This window comes from Syngnathoides biaculeatus, chromosome 14 (genome assembly GCF_019802595.1).
Source record: "Syngnathoides biaculeatus isolate LvHL_M chromosome 14, ASM1980259v1, whole genome shotgun sequence".
NCBI lineage: Eukaryota > Metazoa > Chordata > Actinopteri > Syngnathiformes > Syngnathidae > Syngnathoides > Syngnathoides biaculeatus.
This window is the reverse complement of record NC_084653.1, coordinates 16,388,153-16,412,105: the sequence shown is the minus strand read 5'-3', so window position 1 is coordinate 16,412,105 and position 23,953 is coordinate 16,388,153. Positions and strand designations below refer to the sequence as shown.

At 38.6% G+C, this 23,953-nt stretch overlaps 2 protein-coding genes across 3 annotated transcripts in view; one reads left to right on the top strand and one right to left on the bottom strand.

Annotated features, from left to right (window-relative positions):
* The window catches only part of slc4a3 (solute carrier family 4 member 3), an 82,699-nt gene extending 70,913 nt beyond the window's left edge, over positions 1-11,786 (bottom strand). Inside the window, exon 1 of the mRNA XM_061842678.1 lies at positions 11,643-11,786. The gene's annotated coding sequence lies outside the window, so the exon portion shown is untranslated. The remainder of the gene's footprint in view (positions 1-11,642) is intronic.
* col5a2a (collagen, type V, alpha 2a) overlaps positions 1-23,953 on the top strand; it is a 40,216-nt gene that overhangs the window by 3,422 nt on the left and 12,841 nt on the right. The window contains exons 2-11 of one of the 2 annotated variants that reach the window (XM_061842677.1): positions 20,703-20,936; positions 21,569-21,588; positions 21,671-21,703; positions 21,791-21,823; positions 21,963-22,016; positions 22,603-22,695; positions 22,887-22,958; positions 23,106-23,150; positions 23,700-23,753; positions 23,832-23,885. In XM_061842677.1, the coding sequence (XP_061698661.1) occupies positions 20,703-20,936; positions 21,569-21,588; positions 21,671-21,703; positions 21,791-21,823; positions 21,963-22,016; positions 22,603-22,695; positions 22,887-22,958; positions 23,106-23,150; positions 23,700-23,753; positions 23,832-23,885 (692 nt within the window). Of the gene's footprint in view, positions 1-20,699; positions 20,937-21,568; positions 21,589-21,670; positions 21,704-21,790; positions 21,824-21,962; positions 22,017-22,602; positions 22,696-22,886; positions 22,959-23,105; positions 23,151-23,699; positions 23,754-23,831; positions 23,886-23,953 lie in introns of both variants that reach the window. The other variant, XM_061842676.1, reaches the window with a different exon arrangement.

Here is a 23,953-nt window from a genome sequence, read left to right as displayed (position 1 = left end):
CAAAATGCCTTCAAAAAGCATTAGCAGTACGTCGGTTGTCATGTGGTCTGGATAATGGAAGGAAAACAATAGATGATCAAGCCACACCCCTGCCTGTGTGTGTGTGTGTGTGTCTGCGAAAATGACTCCCTCCAAACGCTGACATTATGGTTGTATAAGGTCTTCAAAGATACCACTTAGAGCCTCACATCAAAGTGCAGTTCAACTGTGCATGTTGTGTGGCAGGTCTAATTTGACCCGGTTCCATGTCACAAAAAAGGGATTTTTTTTTTTTTTATCCTGTGAAACTTGTGTTAGACTTACAAATGTACAAATTTACTGTACCTCTTCAGCCAATGCTCCTGATATGTTGTGTGCTAAATTGAGTTATTTTAAAGTGATTTAAAGTATTTAATATTCAGTAGTATAGTTCCTTAAATATAATCAAGTATACTTTTAATAAGGTAATTGAGTTCACAAGGGGTTATAAACAATATTTAATCAAGAGTTGTTTCATTTATAATACTTTTGTAAATTTAAATGTGATGCGGGTGAAAGCGATCTGTTTCTTGTCATTACTGAGAAACGAACGTCACAGAAGGGTTAATAATGACCTAATCAATATTTATGAAGATTTTGAGTTTTCATTTCAAACATATTTATATAGTCAAACCAGGTCAAATTGACCCATGTACATCCTCACTGTCCAAGTGACCAAAACAAGGTAACAGGAGAGTTAAACTAGTGGCCCACTTTGGAATGTTTCAGCATCACCTGCTTTTCAACAACCGACACTACAAAGCGGCCCGAGAAGAGAATTAAACAGAGAAAAGGCTCCAAATGTGCTTTTCCAAATCAACAAAATCCACTTTGACTTCCAAATTGTTTCCAGTTGTTTTCGCCACATCACCGACATCACAAGAAACGGGCTGTTTTTTCACCAGTGGTTCCGTCCAAACAGGAGAACTCAACCAGGTTCGCAGACAGCTTAGATTAGAACCACATGCTGCATTTTTAAGCTATGACTCGATTGCACGCATTTTTCCCTCCCGCCGTTAAGGCGATCTCGTTGCATACTTTCACATTGAAGTCTCATTTCAAACGGACAACGTTGCTTAGTGTTTAGAGAGTCCCTTTGGTCTTCTTGGTGGCAAAACGAAGCGAGCTGCGTCCGTGAGGACGACAGCTTCATGGGAACTACTTAGAAATGAAATGATTGCAGTCAGCAAATGGAGGCTCGGGCAGAGGGGAGCGGGGGATGCTTTCCAGATGTTGAAACTCGTGGCTTTGGCTCGAATCGGAAAATATTACAGATTTGGCCCCCGTCGCTGTGCTGATACTTTCAATTGGACCGTTTCAGCTCACAGATGACTGACTGATGACAAGTTGAGAGAACAACTTGCAGGATTTTGATTCTAAAGCATCTTTTGCATCGATCATCTAGTTAGGCTTTCGTTTACACTTAACCTAATCTCCAAAATGTTCAGGTCTCACTAATGAGCTTGACAATTTAGCTGGACTGACGCAAGAATGTGCTGCTTTTTTTTTTTTAATCATTTGTGGTTGCACCTTTCTTCTGCCATTCTCAACTATTAAAGCATTAAACACAAGTAACACTTTGTACTAAAAACTAATTGTCTTCACAGAAAATGTTGATTTGTAAAAACAGTCCTCTCAGTAAAATGTATTGATTTATTTATTAATTTTTACTAACAATGTTCATGGTGACACACTCAATTTATTCAGCAAAAAATATGCTACATATACATATGTATAAGAATATATATAACATTCTGTAATTTATAGCAAATAAAAAAGCAAAAATGTTTAATCCCTTGCAGTTTCATTATTCAGTCAAATTGGCCCACAGCATTACAAGCAGAGACAATTCTGTATGATAGGAAACATGACTAAAGATAACTGATGAAGATAAAAACTTTAAATTCTTCAATTCCAAGTGCCCTATGAAAATCTGTTGTTCACGTTCAAATGATGTGCTGCATGTACCATGTCGACGTTTGGCTGCATAATGGCTGTTGATACAGCTGGCTCTTGTTGCCCAGGTCATCTCGAGGGCTTTACCCTTTGGAGTTTATCCTCCATAGGTTGGCCTTGTCTTGCTGTAATTCGGCACTCCCTCGGCGCATGTTTTCCGTCACCCCCGGTGATTCTTTCAAACAGTACTCTAATTGGTTTTAACCTTTCCATTTCACAAGATGTAACGTTCCACCTGGGGAAGTCTTCCGCTTGATAATGATCCAGCAAAATTGCTACAGAGATGTTGAGTTGCTCAAAAATTTCTCTTTTTTTGTGGGAAATGTAAGGGCATAGGAGGTGTCTTTGGATATGCTGTTACAAATAATCCAGAGCAATTGATCTGAGGTCAATTTAAAAAGACAGACGTTACTTGTTACAAGTGAGATAATACCCACCTGTCAGTCACTGAAAACATCAAGCTCACTTTACTAAATGCCACAATCTGGTGAGCGGAGTCCATAATTGCAAGGTTGCGGCCCAACCTAAATACTAAGTTGGGGCAAGGTTGTGTACGCCGTGACTGCAGAGGCTGAAGGACAGCGGCGGCGTACCGCCTGTTGGTGGGCCATGAGGGTTTTCAATGCGGTCTGTGTGTTTAGCCTCTTCACAGCTTGTTGGACAGAAGATTTTCTCTCTCTCTCTCTCTCTCTCTCTCTCTCTCTTTCTCTCACTCTCTCTCATGAAAGTGAAGAGATGTGCTTCCCTCACACATGGGGGTCGTACCCTCAAAGATACTGTATTCGCATCATTGATGGCTAATTTTGGAACATATTTGGTCCTTGCAAGAAAGCATTCGCAATTCCCTTGGAGTGTAATATTTGCCCTGAGTGGCACATTGTGAAAAGCAGAGGTGAGCAAAATACGGTCAGCACGCCATGGATGGTTCGTTCAATTTGTTAATTACTAATAATGATAATATCAAGAGTCCTGTAAATATTTCTTTTACATTAATTTATGGCTAGTTAGAATGAATAGAAAAAAGATCCATCAAACCATTCATCCACCCATTTTCAGAATCGCTGATGCAGCATTCTTCATTATTCAATAGTAATATTACCATTACTATTATGCATTAATTTATGGCTAGTTGGTTAGTTGGAATGAATAGGAAAAAAAGATCCATCAAACCGTTCATCTACCCATTTTTAGAATCGCTGATGCAGCATTCTTCATTATTCAATAGTAATATTACCATTACTATTATTATAGTCAGTTTTACAAATAAATTACATTGCTAATTTATCTGATTGACAAATTGCTTAATAGTTTGTAAATAAGAAATCAAAGCTATACTAATAAAATTGAATATATAATTTTAGACTTTTAATACAGTAAAATTAACATAGTAAACAATGTAATATTTAACATTTATTTAATAAAAATAGTTGATTTACTTATTGTAAATAATGGTATCAAAACATTAAATTAGCTATTTCACAGATACTTTGAACAATTTTATTAAATAATCATAATTACATTAAAGCATAAAATATACAAAGCATCAGAATGACTTAATCCAATATTTTAAAAAAAATCTAACTGTACATGCAGATTTGAACATTTTTTAACCATCTTCCAATAACCTTGGCCTATGCCTACTTTAATAATAAAATTTGCCACTTGAGCATAATATTGCACACCTCCATCTGTAGACTGGACTGTACTTTGATGATCCAAAATAGCCTTATACTATTTTCCTCAAATATTCGTGTTGCCACAAAGATTTATAACTGAATTTGATATTTATGATACCTTGACTGAAGTGGACCACACATTGCAGAATCCCCCAATGTTTCATATTCCTTCACTCAATCGATAAAATGTCCCAGTTAACGGAGTTTCCTTTTCTGTCATACCGGAGCTATAATATTACAGATGTTCCAGTATGTCGGATAAACACATGTAAAAGTCATTGGGACTACTTTCAAGCACGAGGATTCCCCCGTTTCGACCTGACATCTTTGCAAGACTATTGGCACATTGGCTGTACAAATGTAAAACAGCAACATCAATCTCGTGCAGTTTTTCAGACCAGATTTTCTATATATAAAAGATATTACTATTCAAAACACGCATGTTCCTCGCTTTTTATGGTTCCATTTCTGAACAGAAATTCGCATATGCCTCTAGAGCTCAGCCGTAAATCAGTTGAGCGCAGTGGTTCTCGAACTTTTCACACCAAGTACCACTTAGAAATCTTTGTTGCTCTCCACCCTCAAGACCCAAATAAGCACCATAGTAGGCCCAACCTTTAATAAAAATCTAGACTGCAAATGTATTTTCATTATTGAAAGTCACTTAATGCACAGGTCATTTAAATTTAAAAAATTACAATAACGAGCCGAAAGAAACTCACATACATGCTTAAAAACAAATATTACTTAAAGATTAAATACAAATATGTTGAAATTTAAAGTTAAATACAACTGAACAGTACTTGAGCAGTGATACTTGGTAATCCATGAGAGGGAGCGACACTAGTTTGTGGTATACGTACAGTGCATCACACACTTTGAGCCTCACTACTTTAAAGCACTCAAACTACTTCAGCAGAACTACTACCACCATAGTGTTAAAAAAAATGTATACAGTATATAACTATAAGAATGTGGTCTTATGGTCTTCCACAAATTTACCAAAAAGAATATTTCCTTTTATTATAACATGAAGCATTATGGACATGATGTGTCAAAATAGTAACAAAAATAGCATTTTCTTCTCAATATAGCCAAACAATATGTCTAACAATTTAATAACTGATTAAACCTTTTTTTGTGTAGATCTTTTCAACTTTGTGTGTTACTTCGATGAATAATTATAAGATTAGTTACTTATCTAAGTAGCTAACTATCTAGTTCGAGCAGATGATTGGTTTGTTGGTAAGTTGGATGTAGTCTGTTAATAGTTACTTTGTCACTTAATTTGTTTGATACTGTGGTTGGCAAGTCAGTTTGTGCATCTCTTACATATTTGGTCAGTCATTGTCAGGTTATTTTGCAAATTACTATTTTACTGAAAGTGGACTAACTGTGAACCCAAGATTAAAATAAGGAATTAGGAAATTGATAGATCCCTCCCAGGCGAAGCAGAATTATTACATTTCTCTCGAGGTCATCAGTCTTGTGTAAAATAGATACATGGAGGTGTTACCCAAATATAACGCAAGTTTCAAAGGTTATGTGAATGTGAAAAAGAATGTTTTACATACATAAATCATATTCCGGTGTGTTGGAATAGTTTTTGTGTGTGATGGACTCTGATGGTGTCCTGTCAAGATGTGAGTTTCTTGAGAGAAGGGACGCATTGTTTGAGCACAATGTGCATCTATACTGTCCGAGTCAATGTTCCAGAACAATCACGCCTCACATTGTGTCGCACAAGTGAGATGCGGAAATATGTCTGCTTGTGCTTGGTGACTCTGGCCGTCGTTATCATTGATGACTTCATGCGAGGGAGAATTTTATGGCTGGAAAAAGAGTTTTGAATGCAGATGTTGGCACATTTTTATGCGCATCAGCTTTCCTCCCTCACCTCGATTTGTATCTGAGGAACAGCAATAAATTTGGTGAGTCAATTTGACCCACTTTATTCGTCCAAAAGTGTCCTAAACAGAAAAGAATGATATTCACATGGATCTAGTAAATGTATCAAATTTGTTGTTACTCCTCCTGTTATGTTCATCCATTTGGACATTAAATAAAACGTAATCCGCTACTACAAATTAAAAAAAAAAAAAAAAAAATCACACCAGTTCATCATGCAGATCATGGTGAAAGATTTTTCTATGGTTTCCGAGACTTTTGCATAATTAAACACACCCCAGGTCAAACTGACCAAGCAACATTATTGGCGTTCCTGAGAGACTTTTTTTTTCTTATAGATGTTGTATCTCTCTGTTCTATAATTTGAAACAGACAAACTGCAGTCGTGTTCAATCGCATTTTTTCCAGTGTCATAAAATATTTGTGTAGCTTTAGAGTCCTGATCTTTGTTTGTAGTGGTAGTGGTGGTTGTACTGAAAAGAGCAATTTACTGGTGTGGGAAAGATTTTGGGGAAACAAAGGAGTACTGATCGAGTGAGTAGAAATCAAACTAAAATACAGTAACTAAGGTTTGTGCAGTAAAGTTGCGTGAATGCAGGATACAAGTCGAATAAGAATGCGGATGTTTGGAACTAATCATCAACAGCACATTTATAAGCAGTGTTTCCCAACCTTCATTGACCTAAGGCACATATTTTACATGAGAAAAATATTAGGGAACTCCAATGGGGGAAAAAAAGTTACAAAAAACATATGAATTGAAATAATGTACTCCTGGACTGTGATATTTGGCAAGTGCTGGATGCATAGCTTTATTGCAGATTCTGCCATCTAGTGGAAAAACATTTCATTGTCTGCTTGACACTCTACCTCAGTGACATAGATAGATGAACAAAGATATATTACTTGCAGTGAATAGTGTATAATTTGGGGGGAAAAGTTATTTTAAAATAATGGAAAATGTGAATTTCCCGTCGTTATTGGGAATCAACGATCAATACTCCATGAACTTAAGAGACTTGCTGAACTCACTTATGTTAGTTGACTTGAGTGGAATTCCCCGTGTTAATGCTGGATTGTCTTTTGCAATTAAAGACAAACAAGAGACTTGATCTCATAAGTCTTTTGCACCCAGGGAGAGTTGAAAAAAAGATGGCGCTGATGGTTTTTTTTTTTGGTAATTGTGTGCATACGACGTTGCTTTCATTCTGTCGTTAGGGAAGCTTTGCTGCAGCGCGCGCAGATGTGGATGACACGTTGCATAAAATATGCGAGTGTTAAGGCATGAGGGCATCTGCTTCCAACAAAGGGTGGGCAGCAGAACGTGCTAGAAATCCTCCACATGCACAGAAACAGACTTGCATGGTAGTTGTGTATTTTGTCTTTATCCCACCAAAAAATGTGCGTGTCTGTTTAATTTTTTGCATAGCAGGCATTAGTTTGGCAGATAACTGTTTAAAAAATAAGGTTCAGGCTCTTCGTTTTCACTCCCCATTTAGGTTTGGTGTCAAGCTCAATGTAAAACAAATAGAATTACACCGTGTATTTAAAACAAACAGAGCTTAGCGTCGTCTGTTTAGTGTAACGCTGACAAACAACCCAAAACTACAAATGGGTTAACAAATAGCAGCAGCATCGTGTTGTGATAACCAATGGATATTCGAACACAAATGGTGGCGCAACACATGTAGACAGACACTACAAGAATACAAACGGGCATATACACTTAATTCTTTGTGATAAACCAGGAAGATTCCTGAGTCAGTTCTAAAATCCATCATCGTGCACGTCTCTGTCATATTATACTGCCAAGAGGTGGAAAGTTGTACACACCATAAAGAACAGCAAAATGTTCTTCCAGTTGAAGCAAAACATTGTGGCAGAAATGCATTTAAATATGTCATGACTTTATGCTTTTTTTAAAAGGATAAAAAAAAAAACAATTGCGTACACCTGATGATTCTGTCATCATCACCTGTTAGCCATCAAATGGACTATTCCGTATAACTTGGTTGGGTTAACCCTTCCAAATCACTAGTGACCATTCCTTGGGTTCACCGGTATAGACTCCATCAGACCTGCGATGCGATTGAACAGTATACAAAATGGGTCAAAGACGATGGAAGGAGAGTTGGGTTAACTCATACTGACATGCAGTTATCTGTGCAATCAGTCCCACCAGTGACTTTTGGGGCCTTGGCAACCAATGCATCACCTGTTACCCTGTCTCTCTCACATTTACAAAAAAAAATAAAAAATAAATGCAAGCGCCACTAAGCTTCAAAGAAAGCTGGAGAGAAAGTGATGAGTGGGTGAAATTCCAGGCTTCACTTTGAGCAATGTCAAGAGAAGCAAGAGGGCCCCAGGACACCAAGCCCAACCCACTTGTTTGGGCTCCCGAATAAAAGCCAGCAGAGGCTTCTCATAAGATCTGTCCAGATTTGATCCAAATTGTACTTGTTCGGTTGTTGTTGCGGCTGTTGCATCCAAAGAAAGTCACAAGAGAGATCTCAGGTCTTTGCCTCGGACCTGATCTAATTCTTGATGGGGCGTTTTCCTTTTCAGACTAAAGCTAATTCATCCATGTTCCGGGTTTTATATGCTGTTTTCTTTGCAGATACAAAATCCCTTCGAGCGCTTTGGCTTTTGTTGCACAACAACAATAGCGAGGCTGTGTTTTGAAAAGTTTAAAACTAATGTCGTGGCTGATCCGCGATAACAAAAACTAAACATTGTCTGACCACTGTGGCTTACTTTGTACAAACACTGCAAACAATTCCTAAACTGGATTGGACAAGTACTGTAGTTGGGCTTGTATATATTGTAGGTTTAATTTAACAGGACTTGTACAGCAATCCAATCGATCAATTGAGTTTAGATTAAATTTCGCATCAACCATTTTAATCAATACTAACCTTTAGTAAGGATTTTCAGTTTTTAAGATAAATGTTTAATCTTTCATGTGTGCATTTAGCCCATTCGTCCCATTTTCGGGACATCATGGTTTCCACGCATTATACCCTTCAGAATATCAAAATATTTAAGTGTTTTATTGTGATTCAGATTCTGTTTTTTTTGGGACGAGAAAACCCAAGTATTCTCTCTCGGGCAGCATCCCATTTTTGGGACGAGATTATGAATTAGTAAAGTTATCATATAACTTAACCATAAACAAAAAATAAGTGCTATTGCCTTGATTGTGGCCTCTTAGGAGACTTTTATCTCAATGAGGCAAAACATTGCCACCCTGCCCATGAATGGGTTAAAAATTCACCACCTTTACAGCTTTATACATATTCAGTGATTTAATATTAATTAAGTTTACATTATATGTTGATCAATTAAAACATGATACACGGCCACTGCCTCAAAATAAAGATAAATAATAAGGAGGCAATTGGGAAAAAAAAACGGGTTTTTTTGAACTTATATTTGTTATGTGTTATTATGTGCAGTCTAATGTTACTTGATGGTTAAATGCTTCCTAAAGGAAAAAGAAAAATGGCCAACATGTGAATGTCATCAGAATCTGATGCTTCCAAATGATAGATCCTCAAAGACAACATTCCTTGCCTTTTGGAGGGGTGGGTGGTTATATATGATTCAGTGCGTATAAGCACTAAATCCCAGCAGCTTATTATCTTTCTGAGAGCTAAAAAAAAATAAAAAAAATGGAGTGAGAAATACCAAGAGAAAAAGGAGAATGAGTTGTGAAATATACATTTGTGAAGAAAAAAAAAAGGTGGCGAGCAGAAGAGGTAAAAAAAAGAAATAAAGCTGTAGAGTATGGGAACCTGTGAGTTTTAATACTGATAAACTGAATGGAAATAACAGAAAGTTGACAGATGTATGACCAAAGAACAAAAACTCAGCCTTCCACAAAGGAAAAGTGGGATTTTATTTTATTTTTTACAAGTCTCCCAGGAACTCAGTTGGTGTGAACAAGGATGAAGGGGGGGCTTTCAACCTGTGTAGCACAAAGGTCAGACGAAATGTGCAGGCAATAAACCTTGCTTGCCATATGGGGTCATATTCGGTCCTTGTAGAAATTATGCAGAATCCTCCAGCGGAATATGAACATCGGCTAAGCATGCACTTTTACAAGTTAGGCTTTTCTGAATGTGAATCAAAGTGTCATGCAAATTAATATAATTGTGCTGATTGTGCGTCTGAATCACATTTTGGGTTACCTCAATGTTGGAAATCTTTTCACACATTTGGAATGAAACTAGGTACTGGAGCTTTAATTCATTTTTTCAGGTCTTCATTACAATTTTAGTGCTGGTGTTCCATTTAAATACAAAATATGATCAAGGAGTGAAGGAAAACAAATCGTCATTTCCACTTTTTCATTTGTCGTAGTCAGTTATCCTTGTGAAAGGGGGAACATTTATAAAAAAATGTAGATGTATATGTTTTGCAGTCTGGGTTTGACTTTTAAAACATATTTTATGCGATATGTGATTTACGATTAGACTGCTCAAAGTGTACGGATGAAACAGAAATGTTTTGTCCCGCAAGACTCTGCTCTGTTGCGTAACTTTTAACGAGCAAAACTAGGAGTAAGGAATCTTTAATGTATACTTTCTCATCTGGCTAAGTGTTCCGTTGACGAAACACAAAACATGTTCTGGCCTTGCATATGCGCTCGCAGTGTTTGCGTTTACTGGAACATGTTTATATATGCTGAATGCTATTGCAGTTTTTACATTTTTTTTTTTTTTTTTAATGGACGTGTAAACTGTGTGTAGAATTGTTTAAGGTTCTTAAGTGTGACAGTGATGCACAAAAATGAGCCGATGCCTTTCTCTTAGTTAACTTTTGTTTGGCAACCTGTCAGTTGCCAATTAAGTGTCGTAGTCACAGGTCTCCAATGAAGTTAACTAATTGCAAATAATATACTGCGTGTAAACAGAATAATATTATTTACCACATTATCCTATATAAGAACTGCATTTCATACAAAAATAAAGGGAGTTCAAACCCATTGCTCGTATTCAAAGAAGGTTGTATTTTTTTCTTGGTTTGATCCACATGCTCTGGATCTAGTTGGGGACGGATATGACTACCAGATGTTTGATATTTGACCAAATTTTGATTTGAAGAGATCTCTCAAAAATAATTCAGTTGTGCATTTAGTTCTAGACCAGGGTTCGGCAACTTTAACACGACCTGGTCTCCATGGACAAGACAACACCGGGAGCTGCAAACACTTTTGACGGCTGAAATTAAGGCGCCAGCTTCTATAATTTGTTGTGTGTCCATTTTGCAAAATAGTGTGTTGCTTATGAAATCCATGCAGTCCACCCGTGTTTCAGAAAATGTAATTGTATTCTTTAAATGAACACATTTTGAAGTCTTACAAAAAAAAACAAAAAAAAAAAAAAACAAATCACAGAGTTTAAGGTCTCTTTCAAATCAATTAAAAAACTGAACTTAAATTATTGATCAAGCAAACAATAATGCCACGACCCATTATCCTATGGGCTTTCGTTGCGTGTAGCGGATCCTTGGCGTGAATTCAATAATACTGGAAGATATGTAATCATGAGTGTACCCCTTTAAGAGCGCGCTGGGGGGGGGGGGGAGCTCGTTGTTGTTGGAGCGTTTAGTGCAGTAATTTCCAACCTTTATAGCGCCAAGGCACATATTTTACAATTGAAAAATCCCACGGCACACCAACAAAAGTAAACGTCACCAAAAATGGATAGATCAATTATTGTATGTACTTCCTGCCATCTAATAAAAGAGGATTTTTTTGTTGTTCTGTCATTGTGCCTCACTGGGATAAATAGAGGAATAAGGATACATTATTTCTTTGAATGATTTTTTTTTTTTAGCAATTACATAAAATTGGATTACTTCCCACGGCGCACTCATGTACCCCGGCACGCTGTTTCGGAATCGCTGGTTTAGTCCAAAGCCGGAGTGTTCATTAAAAAAAAAAAAAAAAAAAAAAAAGAAAAAGGTTACACTTCTTCCTGGTTGAAGAGGACATTGCAATACGATAGAAAAAAGGAGCACTATTTCACTGAACAATGAAAATAAATATTTGCAAAACAACGGCCTGCATAATTATTTTACCTTTTTAATGTGACTTCTACTCCTGAACGTCCACGCACAACGTCTGCAAAATGAGAACTGTATAATGTCACATTCATCCTGACGCAGGACTCCAAGATGCCGTCTGTGAGGCGTGTCGGCGTCGCGAATAGGTGACGTATATTTTCAGCGACGAAAAATAACTATGTATGTAGTACATATAATTTTATATTAAATTTTCGAGATCTTACTATTTGCAAACAAACGAACAAACAAATAAAATACCTTGTTTATATACGTATGTATAAAAATATATATGGGCAACACGGTGAAACAGCCACAAAGTGTTGGGCTCACAGTTCTGAGGTCCCGGGTTCAATCCCGGACCTGCCTCTGTGGAGTTTGCGTGTTCTTCCCGTCCGTGCCTGCGTGGGTTTTCTCCGGGCACTCCGCTTTCTTCCCACATCCCAGAAACATGCAACATTAATTTGACAGTCTAAATTGCCCCTAGGTGTGACTGTGAGTGCGGCTGCTTGTCTCTATGTGCCCTGCGATTGGCTTGGCAACCAGTTCAGGGTGTACCCCGCCTCCTGTCCTTTGACAGCTGGGATAGGCTCCAGCACTCCCCGCGACCTTTGTGAGGATAAGTGGCTATAAAAATGTGTATATATATATATATATATATATATATATGTGTGTGTGTGTGTGTGTGTGTGTGTGTGTGTGTGTGTGTGTGTGCGTATGGCTCAGTTTCGTGTCAAAATAAGAGCTCTGGAATTGACTGCTACTGAGTGAGTTTTGTGTTCTTGTGTATGCTTGATGGTGGCTTATTAATCAAAAGAAAAGTGAGGAGCAATGATTTGAAGAGGTCAACAATAAAGAAAGTAAAGCATGGTCAAAAGATATGCATTAAGCAACCCTGCGGTAAGAGCCAAACAGAAAGGGGCCAGCGGTGGGGAGGAATGGTCCTCGTGAACCCCAAACTCTCGTACACGTGAGCGTTCATAAAGCCACACGAGCATTCCAATAGAATTTAATCCCAGTTGCTCTCCGAGTTTGAGTTGACAGCCAAGACAAAGAGTGTTCAGCACACGGTGACGATTATTGTGAAATATACTGTACAGTTTTGGGTTGAATGTACAGTATGTGAACAAGTATTTGGTTAACGGTGTCCTTGTGCACAGTGGACTTTTCTAAGGTTCAGGGTACGAATCTTGCCCTTCTCATTGCGCTTGCATGCATGCTCTCCCTATGCTTGCGTGGCTTTTCTTCAGCTCCGTCTCTCCTGGGTTCATTGAATACAATGAATTGTCCATAGGTGTGAAGGTAAGCGGGAATGGTTGTTCATGACAACTATTTCCATGGTGTACACAGCAGTGTTGCCACACTTACCATCAAAGAGAAATTTACTTTATTGACTAGTTGTTTAAAAGTAACTAAATTAGACAAGTATATGTATTAGTTACATTCAGATAACACATTTGCAACATAAAGACGACAATAGCTTTTGCCAACACTCCAAGTGGAAGTGCATTTATTACACTCGGGACGATTTCTGTAAGCATGAATATAACTGCACGACTGAAAATGTTTCTTTAAAATTGACATCATTTTTTTTTTTTTGCTATATATTATGTTGTCGACAGCACAGAGTATACAATGAACCTCAATATGTTCAAATTTTAACGTAAACTCGGTGTAGTTCCAGCTTGAAAGTGTCGGATTCTCCCCTTCCTTCCATTGTTGACTGAGTGCTTGGACACATCAGTTGTCTATGTGTTGAAAACACGACTCGGCGCATAAGTGAGGACGAGTGATCCCTCCAAAATAGTAAATACTTTGCCTTTGTTTTGTAATGTACAGCTGTTTGTTGTGTTCCTTTTAGTCCCGAGTAGTTAAGAATAGTGTGTTTTATGATTCGTTTTTTAAACAAAGGCTGTAAGTAAGTGTGAGTTGCTGTCATGTACCACATAAAATGATGTGGTGGGCCACATCTGGCACCCGGGCCTTGAGTTGGACACCAATGCCCTAAAATGAAGTAAAATTTTACTTTCGTAATCCCAAAGTGAGTTTGAGAAAATGCAGTTGAAAATGTTGGTGAGGGGGACTGTGTGGAGAAGCCCAGACATGTAAGTAGTCCACCATTTCAACTTTCCTGGAGTGAACCTGCACAGCTCCTCCTTTTCTTCAGCTTTTGTTTGGAGAAGCCAAGGAGGAGAGCATGTTCAAACTCGAGCTATCCCTTCACTTTAGGCCCCATCAACATGCAGCAACGCAGCCAATCCTGAATGCATTACAAATGTAAACAGACAGAAGCTATTTTTGCTTTAAAAAAAAAAAGGGACTGTGAATGCACCGAATTACATCAATTGTTGTGTTTGCTGTACACTGGTTTTGACCCTTGCAGCTCAGGCTTTGGGAAAGTGGCCTTGTCTGGAGTGAAAGCTTTTATGGAGCAGTACATCCGTGACCATTCACTGGTTGCAAGAGGAAAGATTTATGTGTGGCCATGACACCTCGAGTTTTAGAGCAGGAAGGAGCAGCTGGTGTGAAGCCACCCAGCAGCAGCTGTAAGTCATTTGAATCGCGCTGATCTCCTCGCACTTTCCATCGTGTTCGTCAGGGAAAGTTAGTCACGCCGCAAAGAAGAACTCGGACTGTGGTTACTGATGGGGACATTGTTTTGGGGGATTTTTTTACATTTTGGTCACATTTCAGTAGGCTCGAATCAACCTAGAAAGAGAATTGCTGTTACTAACAGAAAAAAAATCATGATTTAATGTGAAATACCTGCAATATACAAATGACATATTCTATAAACAACTGATTGTTCACATTTTAAGTGTATATCCACCATACATACATTTAGTATATTGTTGCATTTCTAAAATTATGTATTGTACAAACTTGAATTACTATCTTATTGTCATACTTTACAACATTCATTTTTGTATATGTATTGTATTGTATATACACAACTATATTTTGATCTATTGTCGCATGTCTGACTATCTTTCTGATCAAACATGAGGGGGTCCCCCCCCCCCCCCGAAAAAAATAACCCAAACACACAGAAAAATTACTTAGTTAATTACTCTGTGGAAAGTTGGAAAAAAACAATTTTCACTGATTCTGATGATAACTTTCATGGACAGAATTTCTTGGCACAACCGAGGTGAAGAGGGGGTTTGTTGGCCTCAGTATTGCATCTGTGCTTTTTGCAGTGATGTGGTTCTCTTGGCTTCATCAAACCGTGATCTCCAACTCTCACTGGAGCGGTTTGTTGCCGAGTGTGATGCGGTGGGATGACAATCGGCACAACCAAATCTGAGACCATGGCGCTCGGTCGGAAAAGGGTGGAGTGTCCTGGAATTAGCTCCTTCCCCAAGTGGTGGAGTTCAAGTATCTTTGGATCTTGTTCACGAGTGAGGGAAGAATGGAGCGGGAGATCGACAGACGGATCGGTGAAGCGTCTGCAGTGATGGAGACTTTGTATCGGTCCATTGTGGTAAAGACTGAGTTAAGTCGAAAGGCGAAGCTTTCAATTTACCAGTCGATCTACGCTCCTACACTCAACTATGGTCATGAGCTGTGGGTCGTGACCGAAAGAACAAGATCCTGGATACAAGCTGCCAAAATGGATGTCTGAGCTTTCCCTCAGAGATAGTGTGAGAAGTTCCGTCATCTGGGAGGGGCTCAGAGTCGAGGTGCTGCTCCTTTACATTGACAGTCTCAAGATGAGGTGGCTGGGGCATCTGATTCAGATGGTTCCCGGACACCTCCCTGGTGATGGGTTCCGGGCATGTCCCACCGGAAGGAGACCACGGGGACAACCCAAGACACGCTGGAGAGACTATGTCTCTTGGCTGGTTTGGGAATGCCTTGGGATCCTGCCAGAAGAGTTGGGTGAAATGGCTGGGGAAAGGGATGTCTGGGTGTCCCTGCTAAAGCTGCAACCCCCATGAACCAACCTTGGATTGGCGCTACAAGTTAAATGGATGGTTGGTAACAAAAAATGTCTGCAATAGTTAAACATTATTTATTACATATGACCATTTAAAAGAGTAGATGGACATGATTTGCTTCCCCAGACCACATATCATGGTGGATCTGGCCCCCGCTCCTTGAGTTTGACACCTGTGTTCTATGCTTTCTTTTAGGCGGAGGATGGTGTCAAAATTTACAAATGATTTTTCTTTTTTAGATTTTGCTATGAAAAAGGGGCTGCAAGCGGGCAGTGATTAAGCATATGCACGCATGACTGCAGTGAATTCCAATGTTCTACAGTATGTTCAGCCAAATTCAACAAAATTGACAGGATCGTACTTTGGAGTGGATCTTTGTACGTAATGGAAACATGGAAACATCCGAAAGTGCTCAGATGGTTCTTGAAGTTATACACATTGAATATTATATGTGATCTGAACATAATACAGCACACTTCTATTCTTCCTGAGGGCAGAAGGACAGCGTATCAGCTACACTGTTGTCTTCTTCCATTTTTTTTCTAGATGTTCCTATGCATAAATCTAATTCATAATATTACCGGAGCGTTACCTTAATAACGCTCTAGTTGTTGATTTGTAGTCTATGTCTGACATCTTCTTTTCTATTATTTAATGCAAATGATAGTAATAAATGATTTCATTGGTCATTGTTTGGCTAAAATGCTTTCCCCAGTGTATGTCACACAATTACTATGAATATCTGATATTAGGGTTCATTTGCCAGCAGCTCTACGACATAGTTTTGGTAATAATTTTTTTTTCATTATGAGGTTTCCTTCTTGATGTACGGCCTTGAACATATCGATCTGTTCATTTTCTCTTTAAATACTAGCGAGACACCAGAGTCGTACTGAAATGCTCCAAACGCCATGTTTTGTTCAACCCAGAGAGGAAAATGGCCTCTCTGTAAGATGACTGGTGGAAAATCCACATCACGCTGACACATGTGAAGGAGGATGGCTTTTCGTCTTTGTCATTAGTAAGCTCTGCTTCATATGTTTATGGAAAAGAGTGGGACCAGTTCAGGAGGGGGGGAAATGTGAACATCTCACTCCTCCAGACCTGCGGTTGGGTTTTTGAGACCCCACTGAAAACCACGCAAGTCTTCCATTAAATGTTAAATGTTCTGGAATACCGAGAATCTCTCAGAACTCAACAGGAAAAAAAAAAAAAATCACTTTCCAACAATGCGGTTAGTCGTCTTCTTCCATGAGGTTTTAATATGACGGCAGTGAAGATGATTTTGAGAATTTTCATACCTGACAGTTGTAGATTGCATAGAGGACACAAGCCTGCTTTCGAGGGACAATGTACAGTAAATGAGAATTATAAAAAAATATTACCCTCCTTTTGTACTCGTTTCTCATGGGTCAAAGTGACCAACTCCATATTTACATGAAAAGATTGCACGTATAATTGAAGAAAAAGAAAAAAAAAGGCCAGCAGAAGATATGCTATCTCAATTTATTATTTTATTTTTAAATATTTGACTTGATTTAAGACGTAACTTGGTCAATTAAACCTGCTATAAAGAGCATGGTTAAAATCAAGTCATGTAAAATGTATTCATGGCATTATCTGTGGGAATATCAAGACATTTAATATTAAGGCTAATGACAACAAAAAAACTAAATTGAATTGACAGAGAAAATATGTCTAGCCTCTGTGGATAAAAATAACTTTTGCATTCCTTGGATAACTGGTTTACATTTTCAATGTCAAAACACAACCAGAGGCGAGTTATAGTGTCATTGTGGTCGTGGGGGGCAATTGCAATGAATTCTGTTATTTTTGGAAACGACAACAACAAAAAACCTAATAAGCGGCTCATCAAATCCATTACCAATTTATTCAGTATTTATTGTTGCACATTTATTCAGCCCCCCTTCTAGTTATGTCTATTTGACCTATAACAATAAGGATAGGTCAGAATGACATAATTTTTTTGATGACATGAGCATATTTAGATATCATTTGTAAAATTAGGAATGGATCGATGAATGTATATAGAAATATCTGATCAGTAATATTTATTTAATTTGTTCGAAATGAGCAAGTGATACTGGACATTTTAATTCTATCTTAGCGTTAAAGTGTCACCTTTTTGTTTTCAAAAAACAAACTTCCTGTCGGCAATATCAAATATCAATAACCAGTGTTTGCTGTTATCTATTTTCTTTTATAGTGTAATATATTTTATGTCTGTGCAATTCGTTATTTTATTTTGCTTTTTCATTCCTAGAATTAAACCTGGTTAAATGACTTGTGTAAGCAAAGCCCAGGCAGGGGCGCGCCGGGGTTAAAAGTAGGAGTACCGTATTTTCCGCACTACAAGGCATGCCTAAAAGCCTTTAATCTTCTCAAAAGCCGACGGTGCGCTTTATAATCCGGTGCGGTTTATATATGGATCAATATTGAGCCTTTAGTGCAACTCCATCTAATGGATGCATAACGTAAAGTCAGCCTCTACTGTAGCATTTATTTTATGCGCCTTATAATCTGGTGCGCCTTGTATATGAAAAAAAGTATTAAAGTGGGCCATTCATTGAAGGTGCGCCTTATAATGCGGTGCACCTTATAGTGCGGAAAATACGGGAACTATTTTCACTCATTGATGCAGCACTTCATACAAAACACTTCAATCAGTGTGCAGATTTGTCTTTGTGATGCATGCAAAGGGCAAAAACAAGAGTACGTCCCCAAGTCGGCATGTCCAATACCAGTTTTTTCCCACAACAATGTCAGGATGAGTTGTCACTTTGGAGTACTCACTGATACTGACACAGAGTACCAATAAGACTAGCACTTTTGTAACATAAAGCTTCAACTATTGTGTAGGAAAACCTTTTTTCTTTTTCATTTTGATGCATCTGATGAAATGTCAATGTGCCAAACTACAACAGTCTAGTGAAAACTACTGTTGAAGAGGATTTACTTGATGTCAGATTTTTTTGCCTTAAGTATCTGTGACTAGTATCAGCAGCCTTCACCAGTAGGAACGGGCGATTGCCGATAGCCTGTCTCATTTCAAGGTATCGGTACCAAGCACCGATACATAAGACAACAAAATCTGACATTGGATACTGTAAATCTTCCTTGCAGGCAGTTCGTCCTACACAGCTGCTGTTTGACCCATCAGAAAGGGGTGAAAAAGTCTTTGTTAACAATAATATGTCACTGTGCTAATTGAAATTATATGCACCAAAAGGACTTGTGGTATCGGTACTCAGTATCAGTATTGTTGAGCACTGTACTGTACTCAGACTGGTATATGTATGAAAAAAAAGTGGTATTAAACATCCCTTTCATGACTACTTGAAACCTTGAAATAAGGCCCGATACTGATACCTGGTATTGGTACTCAACCATCCCAACCCCCAATAAAAGGTATTCTTGGTTGTAGAATTTTACACTTGATAGTTGATGACTTTTGTATTCCGGCAATTAGAAATTCACTAATATGTCCCTTTTAAGTAAAGGCAAAATGTAAAGAATCATGTTTACATATTGTTCAGTGCTGTAGAGCCAACAACAACAAATCCAAAGATGGTTTTTCAGTTTTTATACATACAGTACTTACACTTGCATTTTGTCTTGACTGGAAAGGCTTCAATTGCATTATGTTCTTATCATGTTAAGGCACGTGGATTTGAAATTCCATTTGCAGTCGCATTAGCTTTGTTTGATCCCTTCCCAAGAAGATTCGTTCCACCCCAAATCAGTTTGGAAATGAGTTTCTATTTAGCATCTGGGATTCATGCAGCTGGAATTGTTTAGTTCTGTAAATTGCTCTGTTTCTTTAGTCTTGTACTGTGGTGAGCTGATGATTTCATTTTACACAATAATGCTAATATCAGGTTGTCTTTTTTGTGTATGGGAGACATGTTTATATTTGTATATTCAAGGTTACTTGTCTCTATGTGTGCAGTTGTGGTAGTCTGACCTGATTTACCTGCAGTTTTGGCCTTAAGCTGCCCCCTGCTGTTTAAGAGGGAAGAATGAAACAGGCAAATGGTTCCATATTGTGATAAGACGAGTTCATAGTTAACAAAAAACTTTGACTACAACAACTGTACTTTTTTTTTAAGATTGCCTTTTCATCCAAAATGTGACTGGACATTTTCCAAGGGGACAACAATCACTATCATCCACGGATTCTGTCCTTTTTACCTGAGCTAGTGTATGTGTCTGTGTGTGCCCTGTCTATGGAAACATGCATAACCTTGAGAAATATGATGGTGAAAAGTATATTCATATTCACTTTTCTTTGCTTAAGTTAAGTTGTGAACTCTTGAAGGCTTCAACAGGTCTTCTTTAGTGCACTTCAATTAATTCTGTTCAGAGACAAAGCCTCGGCAGGAAATGAGGTCATGTCTAATGACTGGAGACTTTTCTGAAACAAAGTATCACATTTTCCAAAACCTGTTGGGGTCCATCAGTAGGCTTTAATCTGTTTTATGTGTATAAGCAGTAAGCTCCATTCATCTCTTTTTATGTACAAGAATACAAAATGCTACTAATTAAAAATGAAACCTGGGTCTGATTGTAAAACAGTGGCTAAGTAGTTGCAGTTTTTACTTTTCAGTGGCAAAATCTCAATGCTAAAGAGGCCTGGACAACAGAGGGCTTACATTGTGTTGAAGGGATCCTTATTTATCTATTTATTTGTATTTGTTCTGGTTTAAAGAACACATAGTATTCATTGTTTTTTCACAATTAAAAAAAATCCCTTGTGTAAGGATTAAAACAGAGCAGTTATTATTAGGGGAAGATGCACAAAGGATGAATATTTATTATATCTCTTCTTGAAATTGCTCTGGTTTGGGGGGATGCTTCTACCCATGAGTCACTGTTGCAACTGTGTTAGGGGCTCGTTGTTCTCAAACAGCCGAAGATAAAGGCAAGTGGGGACGGAGCAGAGAAAGCCAGATATTTTCACCTGTGGAGGCAGCACTTCATCAACAAACTCCCTTTGAGTAGTCTTAATCATCTGTGTATGTGGTGCATTAATAAGCTTTTTAAAGGGCATGATGCTCATCTGTCACGATGGCTTAAAAACAATGAGCATCATCCAGCTTTCCTGTGTTCCTAGAAGATGATGGCAGCTGCACAGCAGATGGCCAAGTATACCCAAACAGGGACATCTGGAAGCCGGAGCCATGCCGGATCTGTGTGTGCGATAACGGCCAGGTCCTCTGTGACAATATCCAGTGTGAAGAGCTGATCAACTGCGAGAAGATGTTCATCCCCGAGGGAGAGTGCTGCCCCATATGTCAGAGTGAAACCTCCACTGGGGGCGGAGGTGGCGGCGGCGGAGGGGGCACTTATGGTGAGCAATTACATTCCCATAGGAAAAAATGGATCTCCATATCAAGAGTTTGTTTTCAAAACGAGACATAGGCATTTTTTTCAAATTTACGAAACTCGCGCCAAAATTATCCATTCGGAGCTGGATAATTTTGGCGCGAGTTTCGTAAATCTGAAAAAAATGCCTATGTCTCGTTTTGAAAACAAACTCTTCATATGTAAAGGCGATTTTTTCAATTGTTGTTCTGTGGTACCACTTGTTGACCCATTCTACACTTAATTATCCCAAAAAGATAAGAACAAAAGGCAAAGTATTTTCTTTCTTTTTTTTGGGGGGGGGTTGTTTTACGATGATTAAAAAAATATATGTTTTAAGGCAGTCAACTAGACATCCAGCATAAATAGGAAGCGAACAACTAATTTTGTGTTAAAACAGTAGTCCACTACAAAAAAGTAACAAGCATTTCTAATAACTCGCAATCTTGCAAACATTTTTGGTTAGTTTCTGTCTGTATAGGGTTAGTACTTCCATTTGAAAACTGCTGTGCCACACACAATATGATTTAGCTTTTAAACATCATATCGACACTAACAATGCATTCATAAAAAAAAAAATTATGTCGTGTATGTTTTCTTTTGTGTGTGTGTATATAGGTGGGGGCAGAGTTTACAAGGTAGGCAACAGTATTGTTAATAGTTATAGCACATATTTAGTTTGATTTGTTCAACATCTCATCAATCTGTGTGTGACTTCAGGGCCAGAAAGGAGAGCCTGGTGATGTCCCAATTGTGAGTATGGTCTTCGTTCACCGTTTCAAACATTATGTGACCAATGTGGAAAGGTCATGTATATCTCACCAAATGTATCTGCTGCAGGTGACTGGAATTCGAGGTCGTCCTGGACCAATGGTGAGCTTCCAAGTGGTTCTTCTATCCAGTTACCTCCCAATAGGCCATAGATGATCACTGTACTGTAAACATGCAATGTGTGTCTTTTGTTCAAACTTCATCATCACCATTTTTGTTTTTGCATCTTTGACTTTAATAGGGACCACCTGGTGCACCAGGAGAAAGAGGACCCAGAGGAAATAAAGGAAGGCCCGTAAGTTAAACCCACCCATTTTCTACCCTTTTCCGGATCAGGGAAAGTGGAGCCAATCCCAGCAGGAAACACTTTGGATTGCTGCAAGCTAGTCAATGGCAGAGCAACACATAGTCATACCCCAAGTCAGCTGTTTCAAACACTACTCAATCAAATATCCATCATTTTTTTTTCTATACACTGCTCATCCTGTTCAGGGTCATGGGGATTTGGAGCTTTAATTAGGCGAAAGCCAGACTACAACCTGGATGGTCCCCAGTAAATGACAGGGCACAAATGGGGCAGACAATCGTTCACACTAACATTTGCAGCTGAGTGGAAAGTGAAACCATGCTGCCTGTATGGAAATCAGGGAACAATTACAGCATCAGTGAACATCAACTACTAACTTGATTCCAAAACACAGGAAACTCTATCCATTTTGTACAGTGCTTGTCCTAATTAAGGTCATGGGCAACCTGGAACCAGTCCCAGTTGACTTCTGGGGGAGGCCAGACACACCCAGGACTGGTCATCAGCTAATTGCAGACTGGGAAAAAAAATTACACAATTTAAAACTCTATGAACACAATCTTTTTGCTTTTAGGGCCTGCGAGGCACTCCAGGTTACGATGGAGAGCCTGGAGTTCCAGGTCAGCCTGGTGAACCCGGACCTCCAGGGCACCCGACGCATCCAGGAGTAAGTCAGAACCACTGTCAACAGTTGACTCGATGTTGGACACAAGGAAATCAATTCATAGGAGGGTTCACATTCATGCATAAAGACAAAAATTCATTCATTCATCCTTTTGGCTTACCTTTCTGCTGTCTAAGTTAATTAACCTCAAATTAAAGACATTTGCCTACACTAATTGTGTTCTTCAACTGCAGGGCCTTGGGGCGCAGATGGCTGGAGTGTTGGAAGGAAAAAATGCACCGCAAAGCATATTAAGTGGCTCAAGGGTAAGATGTCAGAAAAACATTAATTTAATTTAATAAACATTAATAAAATGGAAATGCTTTTCCCATGAAACTTGGTGTCACACTAAAAATGGGCCCCAAGAAATGCATGTTGTTATTTATACCTTGAACATGCATTGTTTGTCTTAGGGTGAACCTGGAGCAAGAGGAGCTCCTGGGCCCACTGGTTCGCCTGTAAGTCCAATATTTTGACAAATAAATTGTCTTTTTGTGACCCGATCATACCCCAAAGATTTACCAATTGTTGCAAGACCAGTATCCTGGTGAACATTTATGGATTTTAGGCGTCTCGGACTCAGTGCTTCAAAAACTCAATGAAGTCCCCTCGATAGTTACCAAAAAAAAAGTCCCTGACACCACTTTTACCAACTGAGAACAATTTGGTGGACATGTCTGTCATAACAGGACACGTGAAAAAGTATTTAAAAAACCTTGTTGTAAATAATCAGGGAGTTGATCCTTTTGGTTTGCACCCATTTCAGCAAACTCCCGAGCTTGTACTTTGACAAGCTCCTACTGAGGAATTCATTGAGCTGAACCACAATCAAAACCTCATACTATATATCATAAACAGACAATGTTAAGTTGCATTGTATAACACAGGTGAGGCATGGCACTAAAGCTTGATGATCATTTTAGGATTATGTGAAAATGGGCAACGCAAGGACCTGTAAATCACCATTTGTGTCTTTCATGAAACATTGTTTATCTTGCTTCTAAAAGGGTCAAGCTGGACCACAAGGACCATCCGGAGATGTTGGGGATCCAGGGCATATGGTAGAACATACTTTCAAGTTCGTATAAACAGCTATAGATTCGCCACCAGATGTTAAGAACAAAATTCTGCATTTTTAGGGTCCGTCTGGCCAAAGAGGACCTGAGGGTCCTCCGGGGAAACCAGGAGAAGACGTATGTCAAGTCTACACTTTGGCTTGTGAAAAATGTCACTGCAAACTGCGGCATTGTTGCCAGTAGTT